Source organism: Nomascus leucogenys, chromosome 11 (assembly GCF_006542625.1).
Source record: "Nomascus leucogenys isolate Asia chromosome 11, Asia_NLE_v1, whole genome shotgun sequence".
Taxonomy (NCBI): Eukaryota; Metazoa; Chordata; class Mammalia; order Primates; family Hylobatidae; genus Nomascus; species Nomascus leucogenys.
This window is the reverse complement of record NC_044391.1, coordinates 65583625-65611387: the sequence shown is the minus strand read 5'-3', so window position 1 is coordinate 65611387 and position 27763 is coordinate 65583625. Positions and strand designations below refer to the sequence as shown.

The window sequence follows — 27763 nt, the reverse complement described above, 5'->3', positions numbered from 1 at the left end:
GAAGTTCTACCTGCCTGAAAAGAGGAGAAGCATAATAAATATTTATAATTTAATTTCAGTTTGCTTTTATCTATTAAATTAAAATGAAGTAATGTAGTTTGTGAATGATTCACTTCTGTATAAATTAGACTGAATTAAAAGTTAACACTAGATGAAATCATTCTCAATTAGATTTTGCATGCTTCCTTGAGGACACAAAAAATTTTGGAGCTAAGAGGAATGTTGTGGAATCTCCTCCACAGCCTGTCATATCTGTAATAGAGCCTGGAGAGAAACTATTGCATTGATTGTAGCAAAAGTTTCAGATTACTCTTATGCTTTTGAGCTATGAATGTTGAATGGGAATGTTGAAGTTTCTTTTCGGCAACAAGAGAGTTTCTTTTTTCTACAACTTTGAACAACTATCCCAACTCTGACTTCATTACCTTGGGTTAGGTACCTGTTCCTGAACTGATTACTGTGCACAGGGATAGGTGATGCCCTGATTGGTCAGGTCTGTGTCACATGACCAATTGTAGCAGAGAGGAAGTCAAGGGTTGAGAGTGGGGAGGGATCATTTCTCAGTGGCAAATAGGGAGTTTTTTGTTTGTTTGTTCGTTTTGTTTTGTTTTAAACCAGGAGAATAAATTGATAATGGTGATGGAAACAGCAGGTGTCTCATTAAGTTGGCCTGCAGGGTCCTGCCTCATCCAGTTCCCCAGCCCCATCCAGCAATGTCTGCTGTTCACTCACTGCACCATGTGATGCCCTTTCGTATCTCTGCTTTTTCACAAGCTTTTCCTATGTCTGGTATGCTTTTCCCTCTTTTCTCTACCTGGTAAACTCCTGATCAAATTGCATCTACTTTTTGAGGCTTCTCTTCAGATTCTGTTAGCTACTTTCCCCCCTGACCCATTAACACTTTGTACCTACCTCTCTGAGAGCATTTCTTTCATTGTATCACATTAGGTGTCCCTTCTTCTATTATACGAGTGTCTCAAGGTCTGTGTGTTCTCCATGTCTGTGTATTCTCAGTAATGGACTCAGACCAGGTGATCACATTAGCATTATGTAAAATTGTGGGCCTAGAAAGGCGGAGAATTTGGATTAGTTTTACAATTTCTGTTTCATCAAGGTTGTGATTCCCAACTAAGTTTCTGCTGCCTTGCTTCCCTGGGAATGTTTGGAAGTGTGTGGGAGTACTTTGGGTTGTTGCAAAGCCTGGGCATTGGGTGCCACTGACATTTCTTGGCCAGGGACCCAGGAGTGCTAAATGTTTTACAGTACATGGGACAATCCTGCACAAAGAAGGATTGTCCTCTCTAAATGCCAGTTCTTCCATGGAAAACTACTTATCTAGACTGAAGCATAGGAAAGAGGAGAGTAATTTGATCACAATACAAACTACATGTCTATCTCTCGTCAATCTTCTTTGCATACACTATGAATAGGAAAGCCTATGCTCAGTTAGCAGATTGCTTGAATGATAGGTTTTTAAACCTAAGTGCATTTCTATCCTTATCTGTTTCCCCATATAATCTGGGTCCTGAGGTTGGAGTACAAGGCTAAAACATGCAGAAGTTCAGGATAAAAGTTTCTCCTCTCTTAAGTAAACTTCCCTTGGCTAGGCTTTCTCTAAGCCTGGGGAGGAAATGGCAATTAAGTTCTATGTATTCTTTTTTTCAATATCTATGGTGAGATAATTTGATCTTAATGCCTCTTCCACTGCACAGAAGGCTGAGAGTGACTAATTTAAATGATCTTTTAAAAATCTATTTATAGCAAACCTTCTGGCTGAAGAAACCAATGTGGAGGGTGGCACATAGATTTAAATCCAGTTTTCTGTCATGAGGTGTCAGAAAAGCTAAATAGTTCTAGTGTGGTTGTTTAGGTCCTATTCTAGGAAGCACATTTTTTGTTCATTGTTGACACTGATGTTGCTGTGTTATCTAGAATATAGGAATTGTGTAGAGAAAACTACACAAGTAAGGTTTTTTGATTCTTTGCTTCAAAGGTGACATTTTTGAAAAAAGATTCCTGAAACATAAGTTCAGTAATTCATGTGTGATTTTATTGTCCTGTGTTATTATATATAGCATAAAGCCTTTTTGAAAAATAATTTACCAAGAGTCTGAAACTCGGTATTTATCAGTTGCTACTGATAAACTTGATAAAATTTTTTGAAAGATGTTACATGTAAAAGATACTTTATAAAATCAAATTCTAGTCTATTCTTAGTATATGTTTGTTTCTTTTTTAGATACTCCCAGAAGCATAAAAGCATCCACTGCTACAGCTGAACAGTTTTTTCAGAAGCTGAGAAATAAACATGAATTTACTATTTTGGTGACCCTAAAACAGACCCACTTAAATTCAGGAGTTATTCTCTCAATTCACCACTTGGATCACAGGTAATTGTGGTTGCTGGAGTTTCCTGTGTTTTCATTATATGTGGTTAAATGAATATATTAAAGAGAAGTAAACAAAAGCTTTCTTCTCTTGTATATCTCTTTATGATTTGGGAAGCCGAGGTGGGCAAATCATGAGGTCAGGGGTTCAAGACCAGCCTGACCAATATGGTGAAACCCTGTCTCTACTAAAAATACAAAAATTAGTTGGGCGTGGTGGCGTGCGCCTGTAGTCCCAGCTACTCGAGTGGCTGAGGCAAGAAAATTGATTGAACCCAGGAGCTGGAGGTTGCAGCGAGCCAAGATCATGCCATTGCACACCAGCCTGGGTAACAGAGTGAGACTCCGTCTCAACAACAACACAAAGATTGGTTTAAGATATAATGGTTTTGTTACATTATACAAAAATCACAAACACAGGTAATTGAAAGTAATTGCCTAAAAGCAGAAGGAGCTGCTGCTTTTCAGGTTAATAAGAAGTTGCTATACCTAAAACAGATTTATTAATTACTGAATTCCTCAAGAGGTATATTTCTCAATTTTAAAGCCAAACATACTTCTTAATTTGTGAATAGTTTCCACAAAAATATTATATTCTATTGCTTTGTAAAATTGTCTGGGTTTAGAGTTTAATAGTCATATAATTGTAATCATTGATAGATAACTTCCTTTTTTACCTCATAGTTTGCAGCAGTTACAGCTGTCTTCTTGGACATGCATTGTATAAAAATGGTGTCTACTATCTTCCAGCTTTTGTCATATGTGAGACAGGATTAGGAGCTCTGGATGGGGGGAAAGGAGGAAGAAGAAGAAAGTCATTCATGATACTTGACATATACATAAATTGCTATGAAGTAATACCAAATAGTTTAAGATGATTCCTTCTAGAAAGAATAACCACAGTTCTGGGAATGAAAGTCCACCACTTACTATCTGTGGACATTGGGAAAGTCACATAAGATCTGTATCTCAATTTCCTCATTTGTAAATTGAGGATAATAGTACTGCTTCATAAGTTGTTGTGAAGATTAAAGAGTTTATACATATGAAATGCTTTACCTATATAAAAACTTTAATGATCCTGTCCAAGCATGGGTATAAATCTTTTATTTGGTTTCTCTTATCGCAGATGAGGCAGTCTGGGACTTTGCACATCTTTACTAAATACTAAAGAGCAAACATAAGAAAATCTATGTGGAGAACAAAATATAGCAAGGCTGACTTAGTGAGGAAGGTTCCTAGGGACATACTATCTAGCTTGCTCTTGGGGCTTGAGGCCCCATTTAATTACATCTTTAGCTCCAAAGGATAATTTCCCAGGCCCTTCACTTGGGTTTCTTTCCTCCCAGGTTCTGGCCTGTTTTTGAGGGGAGGGTGCCATCCTAACACTCACCTGGTAACTGGCTTACAACTTTCAGGGAAGAGCAAGAAAGGGAGCAATCCCATCTTCAAGGGTTCACTGGGGCTATTCCCTTCAGTCTGTTTTTGGTTGCAGGAACAGGCCTTGTCTTCATGTGGCTGAGATCCATTGAGCTCCTTGTTTATAGCAGTGTGTCTCTGCCCATGTCCATTGAGCTTTCAGGCAACAAGAGTCACATGTAATAAAGGAAGACTGTTCATTTGCAGAACAACCTGTTGTATTTCTGATTACCTCTACATGCTAGGAGAATTTCCCCTTAATTTTGCACATTAGATTTTTCTTCCCTGTGACTTTCTCCCACTTCCCTGTTTGTAGAGACATAGAACTCACCCAGCCTTCTTCCGGATGACATCCCTTACATAGATGATGGCCACTGCTACCTCCTTTCTTACTGCTCCTGTCTCTGGGCTAACTGGTGCTAGGGCCCTCCATCTGCTCCTCCTGAGGCTTGTTGGGCAGCATTTCACTGGGTCTGTTTCCCTCAACTGTGAGTCCTAGATGGTCAATGTTTGTATTAGTTCCCAGGGTTGAACACCTTAACTGTACACACTCTGGCCAGCACAGACTTCTTGCAATCTGCAAACTTTTTCCACCTAATACTTCTTAAAATAGTTTGATGTTTTTTTAAGCAACTTAAACATTTTAAAGATATGGGCAACTGAAATACCTGACCTTCATCAGGTGGTTTGCTGTCAGGCAAATCCTTTCTTACTCTTCCTGTGAGGTAGATTTATTAAAGTTATAGGCAGGGCTTTAAATGGATTTATTTCAATTGAAAATAATTTTTTTTTAGATTATAGAAATATGTTTTCATTGTAGAAAAAATTTGGAAAACTGACAGAAAGAAATAGGAAAATTGATACAATCATATTACCAAGACTAATGTTGAAGTTCTGTCATATTTTAATCCAGTCCTTTTGTCTATGTGTATTGATATGCCTATTTTGTTTAATCAACCCCTTACTTTTGGGTATTCAACTCATTTACTTTGTAAATTTTAATAAATAATAATATGATGAATATTTCTTATACATAAGTATTTGTGCTCAGCTGTTAGGTTTTCTAGTTATACCTTTAGAATTTGTATTATTTCTGAAATTTCTTGTTTTACTTATTCATTCTATGGTTGTATCATCTGTCAATGTCATGGCATTTATCTATGAAATGATAAATTATGTAGATATTATCTAGATATGTTATTATTTAACAAGTATCATATTTGAGATCTAGTATATCTTTCTATGATGTGGAAAATAATTTAGATTTGTAAGGCACTTTCATTTGCTGAGTAAGCTAACAGTTATTAAAGACTTACCATGTGCCAGGCACTGTGCTCCATGCGTTACACGTGATTAGTTCATTTATCATCAGTATTCAAGAGTGATTAAGAGTGTAGACCTGGAGATGGACAGCATACATTCCAGTCATAGCTCTGCCACTCATTGGTTTTGGGACTTTGTAAAAATTACTTAATTGTTCTGTACTTCAATTGTCCCCCTCTGTAAATCCATATAGAGTGCTTGAAAATACTAGCTATAAAAATTCACAAGTCTCCCATAATCGTACAAGATCAGCACTCTTATTTTCATTTCAAAGATAAGAAAAACAAGCCTTAGAGATAAGTTCTTAAAGGTTCCATGGGAATAAATGGGAGTAGGCTTTTCCCTCAGTGTGATTATAGAGCCCACCTGCTGCACCTCTGTGCTATCCTGTCTCTCCGTGTCTATGGGAGATCGTTAAACTAGGTTCTTTATTGTCTTTTTTTCCAGCATCATTTAACTAGTTACTGACAGAGCCAGAACCCAAACCCACTTTTTGTTATTGAGTCTTTTTACTAATGCACTGTGATATTGCCCTCTATCATCTCAACAGACCTTCTGTTATGGCTTGTATTGGATTTTTTCCTGTTCTTCTTGCTGAAGCTGTCTTTCTTTAGTTATCTTGCTTTTCCTCACTTATCTATTTGTTTCATCATTGCCTGAACACTTATTTCATTATTTTCTGCTTTCTTTCACAAAAATTTTAAGGTGGCTTGTAGAAATATCTACAGGACAAGATAAAATGAAACATATACAAATCAGAGCAAACAAAAAGACAAAAACCTAGTTAAATAATCAGGATAATTCAACCATTCTTGGCACTGAAACCAGACACATATTTCTCATATGGCCTTTTGTGGTCAAGGTAGTAAGTGTCCTTAGAGAACAAGTTCAGGGGACTTTATGTTAGCTGGTCACTTCAGAAAAAGCAGATCTACAGTGATGCTGATAACATACATCTAGGTATGAAGGTCTTTGAAGCAACACTGCCCCCTTTGGAGACACTTTCTTGGTAATATGCAAGACAGTCATATACAACCAAGTTTTCCCGCTCAATATGCCAGTGGAGCCTTCTATATGAAGGCCTGGTAAGTAGACTCTGTCCTTCACGCCACATTGCATATAAATTCCTTTTCTCAGTGTAACTCAGTCACTTCCAACTGACAGTGATTAGGTGCAGGTCCAGCTCTTCAATGGGTGCATTCTAGTTCACCATAGTAAGAACTCTTCTGTATGCCCTGCTGAAGGATGTTCATTTTTCTAGTTTTTTTTGGGGGGGAAGATGGGGTGGCAGTGGCATTGTGACACTTCTTCTGAGCACATATTCTTGCCTGCCTAGGAGAAAGCACAAGAGCAAGAGCTTGAGCAAGAGCAAGAGCTTGAGCTATCCCTCTGTGAATTCAGACTCTGTGAGTTAGACCAGAAAGTCCCCTCTATACAATAAACATGAAATGAATGTTAATATTATTATTAGAGGTGATGTGAGACTGGCTCTCTCTTCCTTATGTCTGTTCCTGACTCCAGTGTTATCTCCATTTGGGCTATTTGCAGTGAACACCTAGCTTATTGGGAAGCCTGCTCTGAAGCCTAATTAAAGAGGGAGAAGGTAGGAAGTGATGGAGACTGTGGGAATGGTAGCTCCAGCACTCGTGGTGATGGAATAAAGTGATAGGAGTATAAATACTAGCCAGGCACAGTGACCCATCTGCTCAGCATCTGTGTGTCACCCTTTTCCTTTTTCTCTGCTTGTTCAAATCCTGCACGTACTTCAGAACTGCGCTTATATCTCCAGGAAACTTTCACTGACCTTTCCAATTTACATTAATTTCTTCCTACATCAGTTTCCAATGTATTTTAAAAAAATTGTGCCAGTTTTTTGGCATTCTAACATATAATGTCTTTCTTTTTTTTTTTTTATTTTTTACTTTTAGTTCTGGGATACATGTGCAGAACGTGTAGGTTTGTTGCATAAGTATACATGTGCCATGGTGGTTTGCTGCACCTGTCAACCCATCATCTAGGTTTTAAGCCCTGCAAGCGTTAGGTATTTGTCCTAATGCTCTCCCTCCCCTTCCCCCTGACCCCTTGCGAGGTCCAGTGTGTGATGTTTCCCTCCCTGTGTTCATGTGTTCTCAGTGTTCAGCTTTCACTTATGAGTGAGAACATGTGGTGTTTGGTTTTCTTTTGCTGTGTTAGTTTGCTGAGAATGATGGCTTTCAGCTTCATCCATGTCCCTGCAAAGGACATGAACTCATTCTCTTTTATGGCCACATGTATTTCATTGCTATTTAAATATTTTATGTGTATACATGTGTGTTAATTGCATGAGACATTAAAATATCATTTACTGCTTTTGATTATAGTTGTAACAAATACATAATTTAACTTTTAAAAATCTAAATTGTAGCTTTCTTAAAAAATTGGTAATACACCCCAAGGTTCAAAATGTAAAAGGCACTCCATTCCTGTCCCCTGCGACCCAGTTTCTATCCCTGATGGCAGCCACTATTATCATTAAGGCATTTCGAAAACAAAAAAATATGTGTAAAGAAGAAAATGAAGCTCATCCAGTCAGTGGTTTGCTGGAGCTAGCTTGCCTACTGGCTTTAGGGGCTGAAATTTTGTGAACCAGTTGACATTAGTAGCTTGAAATAGGCCATGGTATGAGTAATTATTCCATGGAAATCAGCAGATGCTACAAAACAGGGCTTTTAAAAATATACTTTTTCAATGAACCTTTATTTTTGTATACTTTTTAAATACTCTGTTTCCGATACAAATGGGCAGATGAACCAATAGCTTAGAATTGTGTCTCTAGAGAAAAGAGGGCCAATTATTAAACATTTACCACTGCCTGTAATTCTGACATTTAGCGATAACCCCATTAATGCTGTGGAATGCAGCTTTCTCATCCTTTTCTCAGGTGAATTTGTGTGTTTGTGTAAAATATTTACATAGTTGACAACAATTTTTGATTAGATGTTAAGGTTTTCTGCTGTCAAGGATTGTGCATTAAACTTGCAAACTCCATTAAATCTGTCATGATGTCATACACAGATGCTAAATAAATATTTGGTAGATGAAGAAATGAGTAAAAGATGAAGAGAAAGGTTATTATATCAGGAATCATAAATGGCATCACTAAGTTTTCATCAAGCTAGAGTGGTAGGATTTGGAGAATGTTCAAATTGCTATATTGATGCAGGGTGCCTAAGCCATCCTGAAATGTCCTTATCTCTACCATGAGGAATTCACTAACTGGCAGCCACTGCCTCAAAACAGCTGTAAGTCAAGTTCTTAGAGAATAATGACAACTATAATAAGCTATATGGCAACATCTCAGCTGCAGTGTTAATGCTGGATATCTAATCACACAATTTTGTTGGTTTGGACATACGGACTAATGGGCATGCTCTGGATTCTAGGGTATCTGAAGTGAACTAAAAGCAAGATGAAAGTAGGAAGGGCAGATGATCACACTGTTGCAGAATTAAGAAGAGGCCTTCAGTCAAACCTTGGCACTGAAACATAGCTTCAAACCAAGTGGCATAATTATGAAACTTCCAGGAACCCCATTAGCAGTGCCCTGGTGTGCCATGAGCAAAGGTTCATTTGTCCTCCCAACCTGAGATGCTGGTTTCAAATGGTGTTCCTTAAAGAGAGGCTGATATTAAAAATTAAGCCACAAACTTCATGTGAGCACAGCGTAAAAAGAGTTTTGGCTCTTCAGTCATTTCAGTATGTTCACCATCAGCAGCATAACCTAAAAAAAAACAGACAATAATATATGGCACTTTTTGGAAAGAGTTAAGACACTCAGGCTGATTAAAGGAGTTCTCTCATTATTTTAGTTTTCTGACTATTGTGTTTCGAAAGGTAAATAGAGAATAGAGAAATATTTTTAAGATATTGATTCACTTATCCATTTATACAGGAAACATAGAAGAGAAATATGAAAAATATAAAGGATTGTTGAAAAGCAAAAGTATATTTATCAGTAAAAATAAAAGAAATTTATTGAAAGTTCCAAAGAAACTGTTTCCTTCTTCCATGTTTTACAAAACTGCAGTTTCTTCAGGATAAATAAAATCCTTTTGTTATCCTTAGTGTGATTTGGTGTAGTTGCCTAGATTCTGTTCTGTGGTTTATAATATTTCTTCTTTATTTAAAATAATCTTGGACTTTAGATATATAAATTGGTTCCAAGGGGTTCATTAGGAATTTTGCTGATATCCAAGCATTATTTATGCTTCTGACTTTGAATGCTTTGCAGATAGCATACATGGAGATAATTTGTGGCAGTAGCTTTGCAAATAAATACAAAACTGTCCTGTAGTTTGTCGTCATCTTCTGTATTAATAAACTTCCGGTGAAATAAATGAGATTTTTCTATCCTCTTAATATTAATTATACATTCTGGGTGAGTAAAAATGTATTTATGTATGAGGCTGAAAAAATGTGTCTTCATGTTTGTGAGTGCTTGTCATGTATTAAGCCATTTCTCTTTCTTGACATTAGTAAGTAAAAATTAAACTTGCTGGCAATATTTGCTTGGCTTAATGGTTCTGAACTAAAAAAAGCCTTTGTTTATTATGGATGAAATTAATAGACTGACATAAAAGCTACTAAACTCATTACTTTCTGCTTGCACTTTAATAAATAACTTTAAAGATAATAGGATTTATAAATTAAAATTTCAAACTCCAATTTCTACATAATTAAAAAACTTTACTTAGATTTTATTTTCTTGAGGTGTTTCTATATCATTGTTTGTCTCTCACAAAATTGCATCTCTGTTGTGTATTTTAATACCTCCCTTATTATTAGGAAAGTTGCAATATATATTCTAATGTAGCCAAGCATACATATATCACTACCAAGTAGGCATGGTCAAGTGCCCATCAAAGAAAGTAAATTAAAGCAAGCAAATGGAATTTCTCATCATAATTCTTGTATAGGTGATGTGATGGACAGAAATACACATTTTAACACACAGAGGTTATCCCATAGAGCACAAATCCCCCGTTTCACACTAAAGAAGCGAGGCATTTTTTTTTTCCCTTCCTGTCAGCAGTCCACTCTTTCTGCAGGGTCAAAGAATGAATCAGTTGACTGCTGCCGCTGCAGCCCATAGACTAACCAGCCCATATTCACTTTCATTACACATTTTGGGTATTTTCCTCCTAGATGGGGATGCAGAGGACCAAGGATATTTCTAGGCAACCATCCTATTCTGACCATATCCAGTTATCACGCCCTAAATATCTTAGGCCATTGCAAGACCCTTCTGTGTCATCCATCGGGTAGCTCCTTCACATCTACTCTCTTTACTCCCTGTGGACAGAGTACTGGAATTTTGGTGGTTGTGTAAGCAACTGTCATTAAGGAGCAAGCAAACTGTATTTTGGAAACCAACTTGGTGCTCCTGCTTGCAGTTTTTCATACTTCCCGTTTCGGTGTTGCCATATCATCTCTTTATAAATGGCAGGAAAGGTGAATTGTTCATTAGAAATAATTGGTCCATGTAACTTTTAATGATCAGTCTGCTACTTTTTTAAGGTTATTTTTTTCTTTTCAGCATTAAAAAATATTTCTAATGATTAAAAACTTTTCTAACTTTTTCTTCACTTGGGAATAAAAACTTTTGAGATTATAATTTTAGTTCTTTCTTGTTTTGGCTTTGCTAAGAACTTTTGACTTTATTATTTTCCCTTTTGCCGTTTTTGAAAATGTTGATGTCTAAATTTTAGGAGTCTATAGCTTTTCCTGATTTTCTTTAAGACAGAAGCTTATCATATCTCGATGATTTACTATCTAATATCATGTTTCATAGAGATGTCGTTAATGAACGGAGATTTTTTTTTGAGTCATTGGTCCAGAATTCTTTGTGTGCGCGCGCGCGTGTGTGTGTGTGTGTGTGTGTGTAAAGAGCAAAATCCATCAAATGTATAAATTCCTATTAAATATAATGTTTTAGACAGGAATATTTTGTTATTTTTTCTTGTAAATGATACCTTATAATTAAATGCAGTGCCATTAGAGGTTCTGACTTTGCTGAGCACTTAATTTTTTTCTTTAAGAGGATTTTTGCATTTCAAACGTTGCTTCTTTATATGAGTTTATTATTTGGTTGTTATGTCACTTAATGTCTTCCTCGTAGATTTTTTTCTTTGTTTGAAATGGTTTTTCCTATCTTGAGATCAGGTAGTCTTGCTTTGTAAAAATATAATTTTTTTATGGTTTCCCTGTCTTACTCTTGAACCCATCTATAACTTATTTTAGTGTACTTAAGAATTGAGGCTCTAAACATTTTTTCAAACAGATAATTAATTATCCCAACACCATTTATGTAACTCTCCCCCTCCCTCATTTGAAATATAATCTTATATTTTATATTAAAATCATTTCTGGGCTGTCTCCTCCGTTTCATTAGTCTATTTTTATACCAGTAATAAACTTACATACATAATTTTTCATATTGTAGTTTTTTAATGTATGCATTTAAAAAATGCAAATGCAAAAAATTACTACTGAAATGTAGTATACTGTTGTATTTATGGGTGATATTCAAAATGTATAGTAATCAGTATGTCACGGGCACTAAACAACCAAAGCATGAAAGTGACAAATCCAGTATGGCCATTTCTATATGCACTGTGTGTATGTACTTATAGATTTTATGATATTGGATAGATATATAGATATAGATTCAAGTACAGATTTTAATATGTGTACAATTACACACACCAAATATAGGTGAATATTTATGAAATATGTACGTGTATGTGTAATTTTCTACATGCTATGTATATGAAATACATATTTCATAACAAATTTTAATATGTTGCATTCTCATCAGCAGAGTGCCTACTTACCTACTTTCTTCAACAATGATTAAAAAGTTTGCCCATTCAGAAGGTGAGAAGTAACACTTTGTTGATGAGGTTGAATACCTTTTCATATGCTTACTGGCCATGCATATATCTTCTTTTATAAATTGCTTATGTATATACATTGTCAATTTTCCATTTTTTAAATAAATGAGCTCCATTTAATAAGGATATTAATTCATTATCATCTATATTTTTAATTTCCTTTAAGTTTTTATGGTTTTTTTATGTACTAAATTTCCTTAAATGATATGCATATTCCTTAAATGATGTGCAATCTAGTCAATACTTTCTGTCTCTAAGGGTGGAATTATGTTAATGACATAGTGAATAAATAATATTTTTCCTATGTATAAAAAAAGAGAAGGCTAATTCAAAAATTCAAGAAAAAGAAAATCTTGTATGAGAAATTCGTGGTCCATTATATATAATGAAACAAAATTTACTATAATTTTGGACAATTATTACATTTAAGAAAACAAATCTATCCTTGATGCTATTTAACATTCTCCTTTGGGTGTTGGAGAGTTTGTGTTACTCTAGTGAGGGAATGATTGTCTCAGCACAATATTTGGTATTGCAATTAATACTACATATAGGCATAAATGCAAATACTGTTGATTAGTTTCCTATTGATCTTTTAATTGTGGGTCTGGAAAGGTATAATAGTACATCTGTGTTTAAATTTCCATCCTGCCTTACTATATTAAACAGATATTCTATTTTAATGCCCTTTAGAGGGCATTAAATGCCTAAGAAAAAAGTTGACATTTTGGACTTAGATGTAGGTATCTAAGGTATCTACTTAGATGTAGATATTCAGTGCAATATCTAACACAATGAAGCTGGTGGCCCCAGTGCAATTTTTTCAACAGCTCACTGTTTTCTCACTGATTTGTAATGTCACCTCAAATCTCCATCAATGCTGAAGTCGGTTTCTGGGCCCTGTTTTCTATTCTACTAACCTATTTGTTGATTTCTGCAGAGATACTACAGTATCCTGATTAATATAGTTTTATAAGATTTGATACTTAATAGCTCAAGTCTCTTTGTTCTTCCTGTTAAGAAATTTTTGCTGCATTTGAAACTTCATTCTTGGGAATAACTAGAATCAGTTTAAGTTTTATGAAAAAAATTTCATTGGTATGTATTGAAAGTGCATCACATTTATGGGTTAATGTAGTAACATTTTTATATTACTCAGTCTTCTAATCCAGTAATATGATTTCTCTCTACATTTTTTAATGTCTTCTATTATCTTCTTTGAAATTACTACATAAAGTGTATATACATATTTTGTTATTTTAATTCCTAAGAACCTTATGTATTATACTGCTACTGTGATGGGTTATTTACTTTTCTATTATATTTTCTAATTGTAAAAGATGTTTAAGTTGATGTATTACTAGAAAAATGGATTTTGTTTTGTATCAAAAGTAGCATCTTCCACAGGATTTAAATTGCTTTCTCTTTTCCCTAGTGACAGAGTTGGATTCTTTGGATGCAACTCAGAGTATAATAACAAAATTTTTGATGTGCCATGAAAGTTCATTTAATTCTCTTTTCTTAATCTACCATACATTCATATACAGTGACATTTTACTGTTCTTTTCCAGAATGAATGTTGAAGGACTGTTGTAATAAATTTTAATTCTTTGGCATTACAGTACATCTCTTTTTGTCTTTTCATGTCGATGTGAAACTTCACAAATACTCTTTAAGCCCTTGATCAGTTGCTTAAAATAATTTTACAAAGGGCTCATTTAAAAATTATAATTTTTTTCTACAGTTTACTGTACAGGAAATAGAATTCAACTTTTAACTTATTTCGCTATTTCCTTTAGTTACGATTAAGTGTCTACCTTTTTAAAAAGTCCGTGTGAAATCTTGTTTTGGTGTCTTAATTGACAGTGGATTTTATGTTATCTCCATTACCTAAAAAATCTTATTTCTCTTGCTGTTGTGTACACTCCACTTCCACTGATTCTGGAGAGAAGTCTTACATTTTTGTGGTTGAAGTGATGTATTGATATGTTTCATAACAGCTGAATAAAAGTCATTCATGTTGCCTTTTATTTAGTACTTTTATTCACTGAGCATTTTGAAAGAAGGTGATTGACATGCTGTCATCTTTCCTTTGTACTTTAACCTTTGGTTATTTAAAACTCTAGGTATTGTAAAAATTACACTTGATTGTGGGATGACACATTCTTGAGGATACTGAATGCATCACAGAATACATGAATTATTGAATATTTCAGCTTAAACCCATTTAATTCAGCCAGTAGAAATAGTCTGAACAGCACCAAAAGTGAAGTAAGATATGTGTTTTGAGTGAATTACAAGAAAAATGTTTGCTTTGCAAATGACTTAAATATGAAACTATATACTTACACACTTACACTTTTAACTACACACTTAAACTGTGCACATTTTCAAGCATTGAGCATTATATTTAATATAAATTTTGCTAATATAACATCTGAAAACTGGCTATAATTTTTAAAATTTACTAATTTTTGAGTATTAGTGAATTTGAATATTTTGGAAATATATTTGTTAGTAAGTTATTTGTGTCTGAATTGATGAATAGTTTCTAAATATTATTTTTCATTTAAATGAGACTCTTGCTATTTTTCTTGCTTATTTGTGAGAATGCTTTATATAATAAGGATATCAACTTATGCTCCATCACATATATGCAGCATGTATGCATCAGTTTTCCTAATTTAATATTTGCTTTTAATTTTAAAAAATTGAAATAGCTGCAAACCTACAGAAAAGTTACAAGTATATTACAAAGAACTTCACCATAACAGATTCCCGAACTCCCTAAATATTTTTATAGCTCATTTGCTTCATCACCCTCCATCTCTTATTCCTCTGAGCCATTTACTGACAAGACACTTCATCACCTTTAAATACTCTAGTGTATATTTTATGAAACATTGACACTCTTATATAGCCAACATATAACCTTCCAATTAAGAATCAACATTGACATTACAATATTATCTAATCTACAGACCCCATTCAAACATCACCAACTATCTAAACGCTTTCTTCTTGGCCCAGGATTCTAGCCAAGAACACATGTTCCATTTGGTTGTCATTTACCAGCTTCTGCTTCAATCTGGAGCAGTTCCAGTTTTTTCCTGTCTCTGATATCCTTTATGGTCTTGGAAGTATAGGCCTCTCATTCTGTAGGGCCTCAACCTGGGTCTGTCCAATGTTTACTTGTTACTCATCTTGTCAGGAAACCCATAGAAATGATGATGATTCTTCTTAGTATACCACATCTGGAGGCACACTATGTCAACCTGTCCTACCACTGGTGATGTTATCCTTTCTCACCAGGTCAAGTTGGTGAACTGAAAAGTTCCTCATTATTTTTTCCTTTGGATTTTGATTAGTGTTTTATCAGGGAGCAATTCTAATTTTATTCCAATATCCTGATCCTCATCAGACCTTCACCCACCTGCCTTTACATCCCTTGACCATGCCCACCTGTGTTAGATATTATTGCTTCTTAGTGACATGGATAAAATGATAAAATTGAAAATTGACACTTGCTTTTACTCTTACTCTTATTCATATTCTGGTAGTATCAACAACTTGAGAATATATATTTATGTAAAAGTGTATTCCTAAAAAATGGTAACGCAAACTTTTTGTACATATTATTTCCAATGCATATCAGCATTCACCATGTAAGGCCTATTTAAATTAAATGCTATATTTTTTCTTACTGAAATGTAATTAGGTATACTGAATGAAATTCAGGGAAAATAACATCTTATTTCCATAAAGATGATTTGCCTAGCTTTTCTACCTTTCTCTTGATAGCTTTATATACAGTATTGCATATATTGAACTGATATATCACATACGTTTATGAAAACACGATCAGAGTATATATATGATATATTAGAGGTATATTTTGCTAAAAGGCATTTACATTCATCCTGATATGACTCTTCTATTTATGGCTTTTCAAATTTTTTATTTCATTTAGTTATTGGTAAGCAATAAGTGAAATGGAGACTTGTTTTTTTCAATATTTATAGTTGGTTAAAATGTATGTTTTATTCATTTAAAAATAAACTTCATGTTTTCCACTAGCCAGTAACTGAAATAAATACACGACAGAATCTTTTCAACCTCCGATTTATCAGAATTCAAGATCTATTGCAGGAGTTTTGCTCAATCATATTAAGAAAAATTGTGCTTACTTTTAAACTCTCCATTTCTAAGTGGATTCAATAATGTAGAGTAATATGAACTGATAAATATGAAAACAGTACAAATATGCCTTGTGATGTAAAATAAAGATTGGGCAGAAGTACAGGAACTCTACATATGAAAAGGGAAGGCTTTCTACTATCCTGGGGAATGTTGATTCAAGAAAATGACAAGTGATGAAATGAGAAGTTCCTTGAGTACCTGGACTTTGTCTCTTTTTTTTTCTGTATCCTCTGTGCCTGATGCAGTACATCTCGTATAGATGGCTAATAAATATTTGCCAACTAAATGACTGAATGAGAAGTACAGAGCATCTGCTGATATCAGGTCTTGTGGTAGCTGGCTGACTTCTTAGGTGCATGGAAGTGTTTTCCCTTCATTGCAAGGGTTAACATTTTAAGTGCCTACCCTGTGTCAGGCAGTTCCCTAAATTCCTTACATGGATTAATCTCATTAGATGCTCACTGCAATCTTGGAGGTAGGTACCATTATTATTCCTATCTTATAGACAAGGAAATGGGACCCTGAGAGATGTAGTCTCATGTCCAATGTTACAATAAGTGACAGAATCAACATTTGAACCAGTCTACTTGGCATTACAGCCCATTGTCCTAACTATTATCTTGGCAACTTCTCGACTGCTTGTTTTAGAGCAGCACCATGAGCTTTCTACTTCCTTCAAAGCTCAAAAATTCTAATGACCAGATTAACACTATTGTTTTATAGTGGTCTGAAGATAATAATAATAATCATATATTTTTCTCTGTTGGGACTTTTTTATTTATACTAAAAGTTTTTAGCCAGAAATCTTTCACACAGTTTACTTCTTTATTTCAGCAGCATCACCATGACCTACCGAAAAGTTGAGGCAATGTAAATAAATCATGGTCTACATTTTTGGGTAACTATTTTGTCTTTTAATTTTTCAAACTGCCTCTCCATAAAAAGTTGATGGCAAAACTTGAAAGTAAGATTTCTAGCATTTTGGCATTTCTATAATAGCTACAATTTAGGAAGGTTGGTTCTGTTTCCTCTAGTTAGGGATGTTCTGTAACCATTTCAGTTGGGAACTCCTGAGGTAATATGCTCACTACAATCAAAATGTCGCCTCAGTTGGTGGCCTGTGAATCCTGTTGCCTTCTTCCTTGGCTCTTATTTATACTGAACAACAGGGGAGGCATGATGACCCATGAAGCATGTCAGAAAACAGATGATGCAGTGTTGACAGCTTACTCTCTCCCATGTGACGTTGTTCTCTCTTTCAAATACAGTCTGCCTAGAGCTTCTAGCTGTCTTCCATGCATCAGTGCTTTTCCTTTATTGCTGCCCGTAGCTTCAGAATATGTTACCTATAAAGCTGTTGAAAATTCCTACACAGGCCAAGCTTTATTGGTCTAAAGAATTTCTATTGATTTTTAGCATCTTAGGACAGCAAATTGTTAACTTAAGAGAAAGGTTGGAAGCCAAATGAAATACTGCATAAAATCATAGGACATTGAGGGGCTTTGAGAGTCACTTACTCCAGACGGACATATCCGTAAAAGTATCATGGATCATTTTTAGGTGAAGATGAAGATGAAAAGCTACCATTTTGGGAATATTATTTTCTTCCTAAAAATGCTTTGTTCTTTGAAAGCGTGCAATTGCAGTCATCCCTTCATAGGCTTGTAAAACCACTTAGGGATCTGGAAATTGAAGAGAAGATTAGCGTATTCTCTTGGGAACTCTCTCTCTCTCATCTCAATTCACAATAGTATTTAATTTATGTATAGATTGGATTTTAAGATATCGCCAAGTTCTTCCCTTTAACTTCAGGCAGAGCTGACTTAAACCTCTCTAACAGATAAAACTATATCCAGAAAAGATGAATTTTATTATTTTTCACAAAATTAAGAGATTGACTTGAGTAAACAAATTCAGAACTAAAATGTGACATATTTACCATATTTTAAAGTAAAATTAAGTACATAGTAGTGTCTTATATGCCAAACGACTAAGTAACTAATGATTCCTGAATGAGCGTGTTATTCCTTTGTGGAATTAATGTGTGCGTATAGTTCTATATCTTTTCATATCAGAGTGAATGTATTCTGAGGATTTGGTGATTAAATACAATTAAATTCAATTTCTATATTTTTGAACTCTACTTGACCACTAATACCTATGACAGATGGTTTCACAGGTCCAGGGATCACTTTATTCCACTTCCTCTCTGTAGATAAGTAGCATAATGTTTAAACATAATGTAGAAAGAAATTCATATTTTATTTGAGCCTCTACAAATAACTCTTGGGTAGGAGTTTCATCTTTCAATTAAAGTAAGGTGACACCCCGGTTAATAAATGCCTTGGAATAAAATGTGTTTCATAACTTAGCTGTATTAAATACATCATCCCCCCTACACACCTGAAAACCCTTCAGAATAGGACCACTAGTACTTATATTTATGATCAAACTCTTAATTTTTCTCTCTAATATACTGATCTGTATTCTGTGGAAAAATTATGACCATTTCGGACATTAGAAGAATATAATATATTATAAAGTGGTAGTAAGATGGAAGAGTTTTTGAAAGAAGGAAAGAGTGCAGTTGACCCTTTCTCAACCTACCATACTTCAGTGAACACCAACTTGGAGAATTGGTGGAGGGTTATACTTCTTAATTTTTTTCAAATATCATTAACATCCGTTGAGTTGCAGCAGGGACTAGAGGCAGAACCGGTTTGCAGCTGCCATCAAGATTAGGGTATAATGAATCTGATCTCCAAACTGATGCCTTGAGTTTTCAGGAAGTGGGATCTTACTGTATTGCACAAAGGTCATATGCATAGGTGATAAATAAGAAGTGGAAATCGGGCCGAGCACGGTGTCTCACACCTGTAGTCCCAGCACTTTGGGAGGCTGAGATGGTGGATCACGAGGTCAGGAGATCAAGACCATCTTGGCTAACATGGTGAAACCCCATCTCTACTAAAAATACAAAAAATTAGCCAGGTGTGGTGGCACGCATCTGTAGTCCTAGCTACTCGGGAGGTTGAGACAAGAGAATCACTTGAACCCGGGAGGCAGAGGTTGCAGTGAGCCAAGATCCTGCCACTGCACTCCAGTCTGGGTGACAGAGCAAGACTCCATCTCAAAAAAAAAAAAAAAAAAAAAAAAGTGGAAATCATTTGCAAAGTTCTTTTTTCCCCTATATGAATAGCCACCCGATCCCTCACAGTTTTTTCAACAGCTGTTTTTTTCTCTGTGCATTACAATGCCTTTGCTATAATCAGGTGACCCTGTTTGTGTAAAACTGCTTCTAAACTATCTATACAGCTCCATTACTCTACTTTTTTATTCATGTACCAATGTTACACAATTTAATTACTATACCTTTTTAATAATTTTAGATGTGGTAGCATAAGTTCTCCAAATTTTGCTTTTTTCAAGATTATGTTAGATATATGTACTTGTATTTTTCACGTTTCTTTATAATTCTAGAATCAGCTTAAGTTTTGTTTGGGATTTCATTAAATCTATACATAAATTTGAAGGATGACTTACATATTTACATTAGAGAACATTAATTTCTTTCAGTATTGTTTCATAGGCATTTTGTAGAGTTGTTGCATATTTTCTGTTAAATTAATTATTGGATATTTGATATTTTGATGTTATTTTAATTGGCATAATTTGAAATTTTATTTTCTATTTGTTAGCAATACAGTTGGATCTTGCACATTGATATTTTATCCAGTGAGCCTGTTAAATTCATTTGTTAATTCTATAGTTTATTTGTAGAATATTTTGCTTTTTCTATGCACAGTCATGTTGTCCACCAATAAAAATAGTGATATTTATTTCAAATTCTTATACCTTATACTAATAAATGTGAAAATTTACATGTAGTGAATGATTTTCTATGAAATCACAAATTAGAATCCCAACTCAAAAATAATACAGAAAATCTGATGGGATGATTTTATTCCATCATTCCGTCTAGGAATTCCATCCTAGACGGAATAATGGAATAAAAATTTGTCAAAGAATTGGATTTTTTCATCCTTTCATCCTGAAGTCATTAGACCTTAACTTTATTTTTTTAGTGTTGAGTTTTTCAGACCTTCAAGGAACAGATACTTATGCTATAAAATTTGTTTCTGAGTGTGGAAAAGAAAAGAAATGCTTCTTAGTTCACTTCTCAGAGTGATCTTAATCCTGATTCCAAAATCTGAGTATGGAACAACTACATGTGCACACATGTGCACACACACACAAGTATAAGACAGTGTAAAGTATAAATAGAGACACTAACATTCTTAGTAAAATTCTTCAGATGAACTCCAGAAGTGTATTTAATGTGTGAAACAACAAGACTAAAGTAGGGTTTTTAAATAGCTATATGAATATAAATTTTCTAAGACAAATATTTGCTTTTATTAAAATTGTCTACTAATAAACCTACAAGAATTGACTGAAAGGTTACATTATAATTAATATGAGGGTTTAGTGAGATGGTTGGTTATAGGAATGTGTGTGTGTGTGTGTGTGTGTGTGTGTGTATACGCATGGAAAAGCAGTGATACCCATCGCTGATGAAATGTGTGGATGAGTCACCTGTTATACTCTTGGTGTACAATGACTTTAGTGATTAATTTGGCAGCATGATTTTCTCCATTTGCATATAACCTAGAAACTGGTAATCTACTGCCTTCTGTGTTCCTTTTAGCTGTCTCCAATTCCCATCCTATCACTTACTATTGAACCTACTCCAATCAGGCTTTGCTCTCTCTACTTCACTAAAAATTTTTTAAATCAGGGTTACCACTGATGTCCATGTTGCTAAATCCATTTTGCAATTCTGAATCCTCTTTCTGTTGGACTTTGAGCATCATTTCGTTAGGTTGATTATTTGCTCCTTCCAAACACTCTTTACTTGGCCTTCACAGCTCACCTTCTTCTGGATTTACTGCTTAGTCCATTAATGCATTCCTCCTCACACCCCTGACATCTCAATGTAGGACTGTTCCAGGGCTTGAGGCTCAGACCTCTTCATTATGCAGTGTCTACTCACTTCCTAGATGATCTCATCCTAATAGCTTTAAATTGTATCTCTGTGAAACAAGGATTTCCTATTTTTTTCTAGTCTTGATCTTTGCCCGTGGACTCTAGATTCATGTATCCAATGGCCCAACTGCACCTTCATTAGATGTCTAAGTATCTTTGGATAATTAATTTGAATATCAAACTATGCATGTTAGAAGTCAAATTTATCACTTTCCTCAAGCTTACTCTTTCTCAAACCTGAGTCTTCTCCATCTCATCTCAACAAATGGTAGCTACTTTCTTCCAGATGCTCAGGCTAAACTCCTTGAAGTGTTTCAGTATCTGTCACTTGCACATTAATCCTGAGAAAATATTTATTGCTCTCCCTTTAAAACATCTCCAGAGTTGACCCTTCTCACCACCCTAGCTTGTCCAAGCCACCACTAGCAGTAGCCTCCAAACTCATCTCCTTGCTTTAGCCCTTGCAACTCCTCATTCTCCATACAGTGAGTTTCTGACACTGCAGTCAAGTTGATTATACTGAAATTCAATTCAAAGAACCATCTGGTGGCTTTCTACCTGCAGCCAAAGTTATCTTATTAGCTTCTTAGGCCCTAAATGATCTTCCTCCCTGCCTTTTATTACCTTTCTGGCCTAATTTCCTACTATTCTGTTCCTTGCTCATTCCACTCCTGCCACTCAGGCTTCTTTGGTATTTGTTGAACTTAGGAGGTAGGCCACTGCCTCAGGGTGATTGTTCTCTTTCAGGGTTAGACTAGACATCACTTTCTCAATGAAGCTTTCCTTGGTCATTCTATGTTAAATATCATCCCCTCATAGTCTGTATTCTCCTTTCCTACTTTAACTTTTCCCATAGATTTTTATCACCACATAACCTATGTATTTTACATATTTACTTGATTTGAGGCTGCTGTTTTTATCTCTTTGGTTTACTTCTATATTCCTATGTTCCTAGAACAGAGCCTAGAACAAAATAGACATTCAAAAAGTATTTGTTGAATGAATACATGAGAAGGTAAATATAATATAAATCCCTTTGAATATATATGCCATTTGAACTAGCAATTTTATTTCTAATAATTTATTCTAAGAAAATAATTGTACGGATACAAAAAGAAACATGTATTAAAACATTTTTATTAAGAATGAAAACCTAGAAACTAATAGGAAATTAGATATTAAATAAATTATGATACAGCTATACTACAAAATACCACACATCCATTTAAAAGGATGTGGATTTACTTTATTGACATGGAAAGACAAAGTTATATTCAGTTAAATGAAAAAGATTGCAAAGGATACATACAAAAATGGCCAGCCAGACCATTAATGATTTTAATTTTCTTCCTCATCCTTTTGTGTATTTTCTGAAATTTTGTCTAATTGCAACTTATTATTTTTTATCAGAAAAATTATATATTTATGTATATACACAACTGGCCAAGTTGTCAGGTCTTTTGCAGCTAGCCATAAGCCTTCACGCTTTCTGCTTTTATTTCCTATTATTCAGAAATACTTAACTTGAAGCCCATAAATGGACTTTGTAGAATCTATGAAACCCTTGTAAAATTTGTGAGCCAGCCAAATTTTTTGCACATTTGCTATGTGCATTTTCAGATCATTAGAGCAGACCGTATTCCCCAGTGGGTCCCCAACCTTACAACAGTATGCTTTTATGACCATCCTTGATACAACAGGGAAGGCTCATGTTCCTTGAGCCTGCCACTTCTTTGAACCCTTTCTCTCCATGTCTTTCTCTAATTTCTACCTGTTTGGTTTCAGTCACAACTGAGTTGAGATAATGAGAAAGCTAAGCATTAAGCAGGTACTACCCTTTATCCAATGGCTTGTTTTAACTCCTTAGCTCTTTTGGCTACCCCGTGCTGTGGAGTACCCCACTTATTATCTGCACTTTATTATACCTTTTCCTTCTTATTTTAATACCTATTCTTAATATTCACATAGGACCTTTTGAAAATTGATGTTTTAAAAATATATGCAATGCCACTTAATTATAATCTCCAGAATCATAGCTCCAAGTGTTCTTTCTTAGGATTTCTTTGTGTTTTGCTGGCCTCATCATTAAGAGTAATAAATTACCTGTAATTTACAAGTGGCCATTTTTTCATTTTATTTTATGTTAAGCTCAGTTATGTAGGGTAATAAGATAGGTTGTTATTCAAACCATCATGTTGGATGCTAGGGCTTCAATTATGAATTAATTCAATTTGCTACTGATCTTATCTCTTGGTGATACAATTTTGGCTCCTAGCTATATTATTCATGAAAAAGTTTTGTTATCCTCAGTGATTTGGCTGCATTCCTTTTCTTGTAACAAGACTTTTATAGTAGTGTTATTATTAGTTTTGAAACATCTAAACCTAATTTTCACTTAATAATGTGTTTATTACTGGGAGTCTTTAAGCTACGGTGTTGTTTGGCCTTATTTATTGACAGTTTCTCAGTACCATAGTAAATATTTGTTGGAATAATTAAACTAAAAAGTTATTATTAAGAAACCTCTTTTCTTTAGGGTTTAATGTAAGAAAAAATATTTAAAATTAAAAATGAAATGGTCTGTGTCAGGAAGTTGTGATTGTTGGTCACTGGATATATTCAAACTAGATAATCATGTTGACAGGAATATCATAGGTGAGATTTAAGCACCATTAGTTTGATAGAGTCTTGTTAAAACACTTTCTGTTCATGAAATTCATACTTAGTTAAAACCCATCCTGAAATTTTGCTGATATTTTAATAGAATGTATAATTGTATCATAGGAAATTTGTCATAATAATGACATGTATGGAGTGCTTACTCTTTACTAAGAATTGTGCAAAGTAAGCTCTTACAACTTTTAGTTTATTTAATTGTTAAAATAATCAGAAGTTTACAACTCTTATTATCCTCTTTGGATGGGGAGGGGGGAAACTGAGGCTTAGAGAGAATTTTTAACTTGCCTGTTATCACAGTTAGTAAACTGTGGAGACAGGATTAAGAGACTCTGAGTCCTCTTAAATTGCTGCATTATACTGCCTTCCAAATGAACAAATACCATTAGAATAAATGAATTAACAAAAATATCAGAAAAATGTTTCTAATAAGAGATGCCAGAAAATGCACTCTTTTCTACTTGCTCTCCCATCTTCCTTAACATGTGAGAGAATCACTGGAAGTGGCAAGATGAAACAGCCAATTTTCTGTAATAAATGAGGAAAGGACCTAACTCACAATAATTTTGGCCCTACCACTGTAGTTCACTCTTTGTATTTCATTATACTAGAGTCCCTGCAATCCCAGTGCTATCCACTAGTTGGATTAATCCACTAGAGTGGATTAATCTGTTTTTGCCTTGTTTATTTCCTGGCTTCTGCATTCTTGCACTTAAAAAACATATTCAAATTGCTCGTTATTCACTGAATCAGCCTTAAGAATCTGGACCTTATAAATGATACCTAATTGGGATTATTGACTAATAATAAAAATAGTTATCATTTACTGAGTGCTTACTATGTTTCAGGCATCTTGCTTAGTATGGATTATCACATTGAATCCTTCTTGAACAGGTGAGGAAACTGAGGCATTGAGAGGTTAGATGATCTACCTAGGTCACAGGTAGTAGTGAGAGGCTGAGCTGTGTTTTCAATTCCAAAGCCTGTGCATGTAACTACTTTGCAATTGTACCATCCATAAGCTACACTGATAATATATTTGGCACTAGAAGTACATGTGGCTTTTCTTTAGGTGACTAATTTATATCTGGGCTGTAGCTTAATGTACTGAGATGGACTGATCATTTTCCTATTTAGGCTTAATTTAAGGCAGCAGAAAAAATTCTCATTTCATGTTGTGTGCAACCGTTTTGTCATATGAGACATGACCCTATTTTTATCCTTTGGTCTTGAATGATGAAGGAGGTTGTTAAAATGAATGATGCCCTGCCACCGTTGCCTATTTCTCGGAAACCTAATCTTAAATTAGTTTATATTTCTGCCAATGCAAAGGATATTTGAATAACAAGGGCATAAATTACTATAAAAGGTGAACTTTATTTCTGATTCCAGCTAACTCTCAAAATTCTGAATAACAAATCAGGGAGACAAGTTATGTTCAAGTGTCACAAATTATCTTCCTGGGATTTATAATGTGATTTTCAATTTAAGGTAGTAAATGCTCATTAAAGACAGAAGGGAAGATAAAGGAGAATAAAAATAAGGTTAAAAATTACTCATAGTTCTATCACTCAATTATGTTTAAAATATTGGTACATTTTATTCCAATTACGTATTTTCCCAGTAGTCATAATTTTAATGTGTTGGTTTGAACTCTTGGTTGAAAGGTGATCTGGGGAGGTTGCAGATGGGAGGGCAGTTTACAGAACTAATGGGAGGCTGGGATGCCAGAATTAGAGCTAGGAAATAACGAGAGGTACCCCGATGGGTCAGCAAACAGGAAGCAAAATGCAGTGACCTTAGCATAACTGACTGGGGTGCTGTTGCCACCAGCACAGGTAGGTACTACCTGCTCCTCCCTTCCTTGCTGTGCTGCATCAGATTCTGTCTCAGGAAAGCGTGTCTGTTGGAAGGGTGTGTCATGGTCTTGCCTCCAATTGTACCAAGAGAAGACAGAGGGAAGACATGAGCCCTTTCCTTTTTGAAATGGAAATGATAGCTGACATCTACTACTTTTCCTGAGTATTTTGTATGTACTGAGTGTTGTTGTGAGTGCTTTCTTAAGTCAACTCATTCAAATCCTCACAAAAATCCAATGAGGCAAGTACTATCATAGAGTGGATTAACCAGATGAAACACATAGGGGTGAAGTAGCTTACTATTACTAGGAGGGGTGCCTGAATGTGAACCCAGTGATCTGGCTTTAGGGTTTAGATGTTCAACCATCCTGCTATGCTGAGCCTTGGCAGGGAGGCAGGAAGGGGACAACGGGGGAAGCCAGGGCTGTATCCTACTGAGACTCCATCCAGTGGGGAACAGTGGATTTCCTGAAGTGAATATGACTGTTTTTAGAAAAATGATTGATCAAAGTATGCCCAGTGTTCATTATAAAAACTTACAACTATACAATTATCATATTTTCAGGTAGTTTCCTGTATTCATATGGTTTTGTACATTTTAATGGTGACTGATTTTGAAGACATTCTGTTTCAAAAATATCAGAATTGAATTATGGATTGATTCCTTTTGACAAGTCTTCCTTTCTATTAATGATAAGCTAATGTTATTGAGTACTAGCCATGTGTCAGGTACACTTCTAAGTATTTTATATCATTACTTATTTTTCTCTTCACAATTTTTTGATGGATTACTCATCTATTTTAAAAAACCTGAGTGAATTATGCTAATGAAAATTTAACTTTTGCTGAAATAACCCCTTTAGGGCTGTTATTGTTTGTAGGGTGTTGTATCACCCTCATTGTTACTAAAGGCTACTTTTCGTGGCTTAGGTTTAGGAATTCAATACAGGTGTTATTTCTAATAATTTCTAAAAGTGGGGACATGATAGCAACAATTGGGTTCTTGCCTCATTATGTTGAGAACTGACAGATATTTAGTAATGGGATGATGTGTTTGCTGGTGTTATTGTTTAAAAATGCAAATACACCTTATTATTATAGAACTCATTAGTTGAATTGATTAAATAATGAATACTTGTTGTTAAATAAGAAGATAAAAGGGACCCTCTGGTTGGTGTCTTTTGGATTAAAGAAAGCAAACAAGTTGGTATTTTATTCATTCTTTGTAATTTCTAAATAATTTATATTCTTGACTGGTGGTTTACCTTTTTCTTTTTTATCTTAAAATATCAATTTACTTTGCAGTGAGCCGAGATGGTGCCACTGCACTCCAGCCTGGGCGACAGAGCCAGACTCTGTCTCAAAAAAAAAAAAAATCAATTTACTTCATACATATGTTATATATGTACGGACACACACATACACATACAGAGTTTTGTTAAACAAAATGTGATTATAGACAGCTTTTTTGTTTACTTAATAGTACACTATGGTATTGTTTCGTGTCAGAACCTCATTCTTTTGTAGAGTGGCATAGTGTTCTAGAATATGGATGTATTACATTTTCTATATGAAGGAATAATTGGAATTTATCAGTTTTTCACTATCTTAAATAAATCTGTGAGCACCTTCTACATATGTCATTGCTAATTCGTGCTGTTATTTGAGTAGGATAGATTTTTAGATTTGGAATCGCTCATTTAAAGAGTATGCACATTTAAGGTGTTGGTAGTTTCACCAAGCTGCCTTTCAAAAACGCTCTTATCAATTTATGTTGCTGCAAATCATGTATCAGAGTGCATATTTCCCCACATTATGATTGACACTGGATATTATTAATCTGCTTAATTTTTGCTAATCTGATTGGCAGATCTATACGTCAATAAGAAAAATCCATCTAGTTGATTTTTCTTATTGACTT

At 34.7% G+C, this 27763-nt stretch overlaps 1 protein-coding gene across 4 annotated transcripts in view; it reads left to right on the top strand.

Moving 5' to 3' along the window:
• Positions 1 to 27763, top strand: part of NELL2 (neural EGFL like 2) — a 419741-nt gene that overhangs the window by 104626 nt on the left and 287352 nt on the right. For all 4 annotated transcript variants that reach the window (XM_012510714.2, XM_030822676.1, XM_012510715.2 and 1 more), the window contains one exon: positions 2240 to 2390. In XM_012510714.2, coding sequence (XP_012366168.2) covers positions 2240 to 2390 — 151 coding nt within the window. The remainder of the gene's footprint in view (positions 1 to 2239; positions 2391 to 27763) is intronic.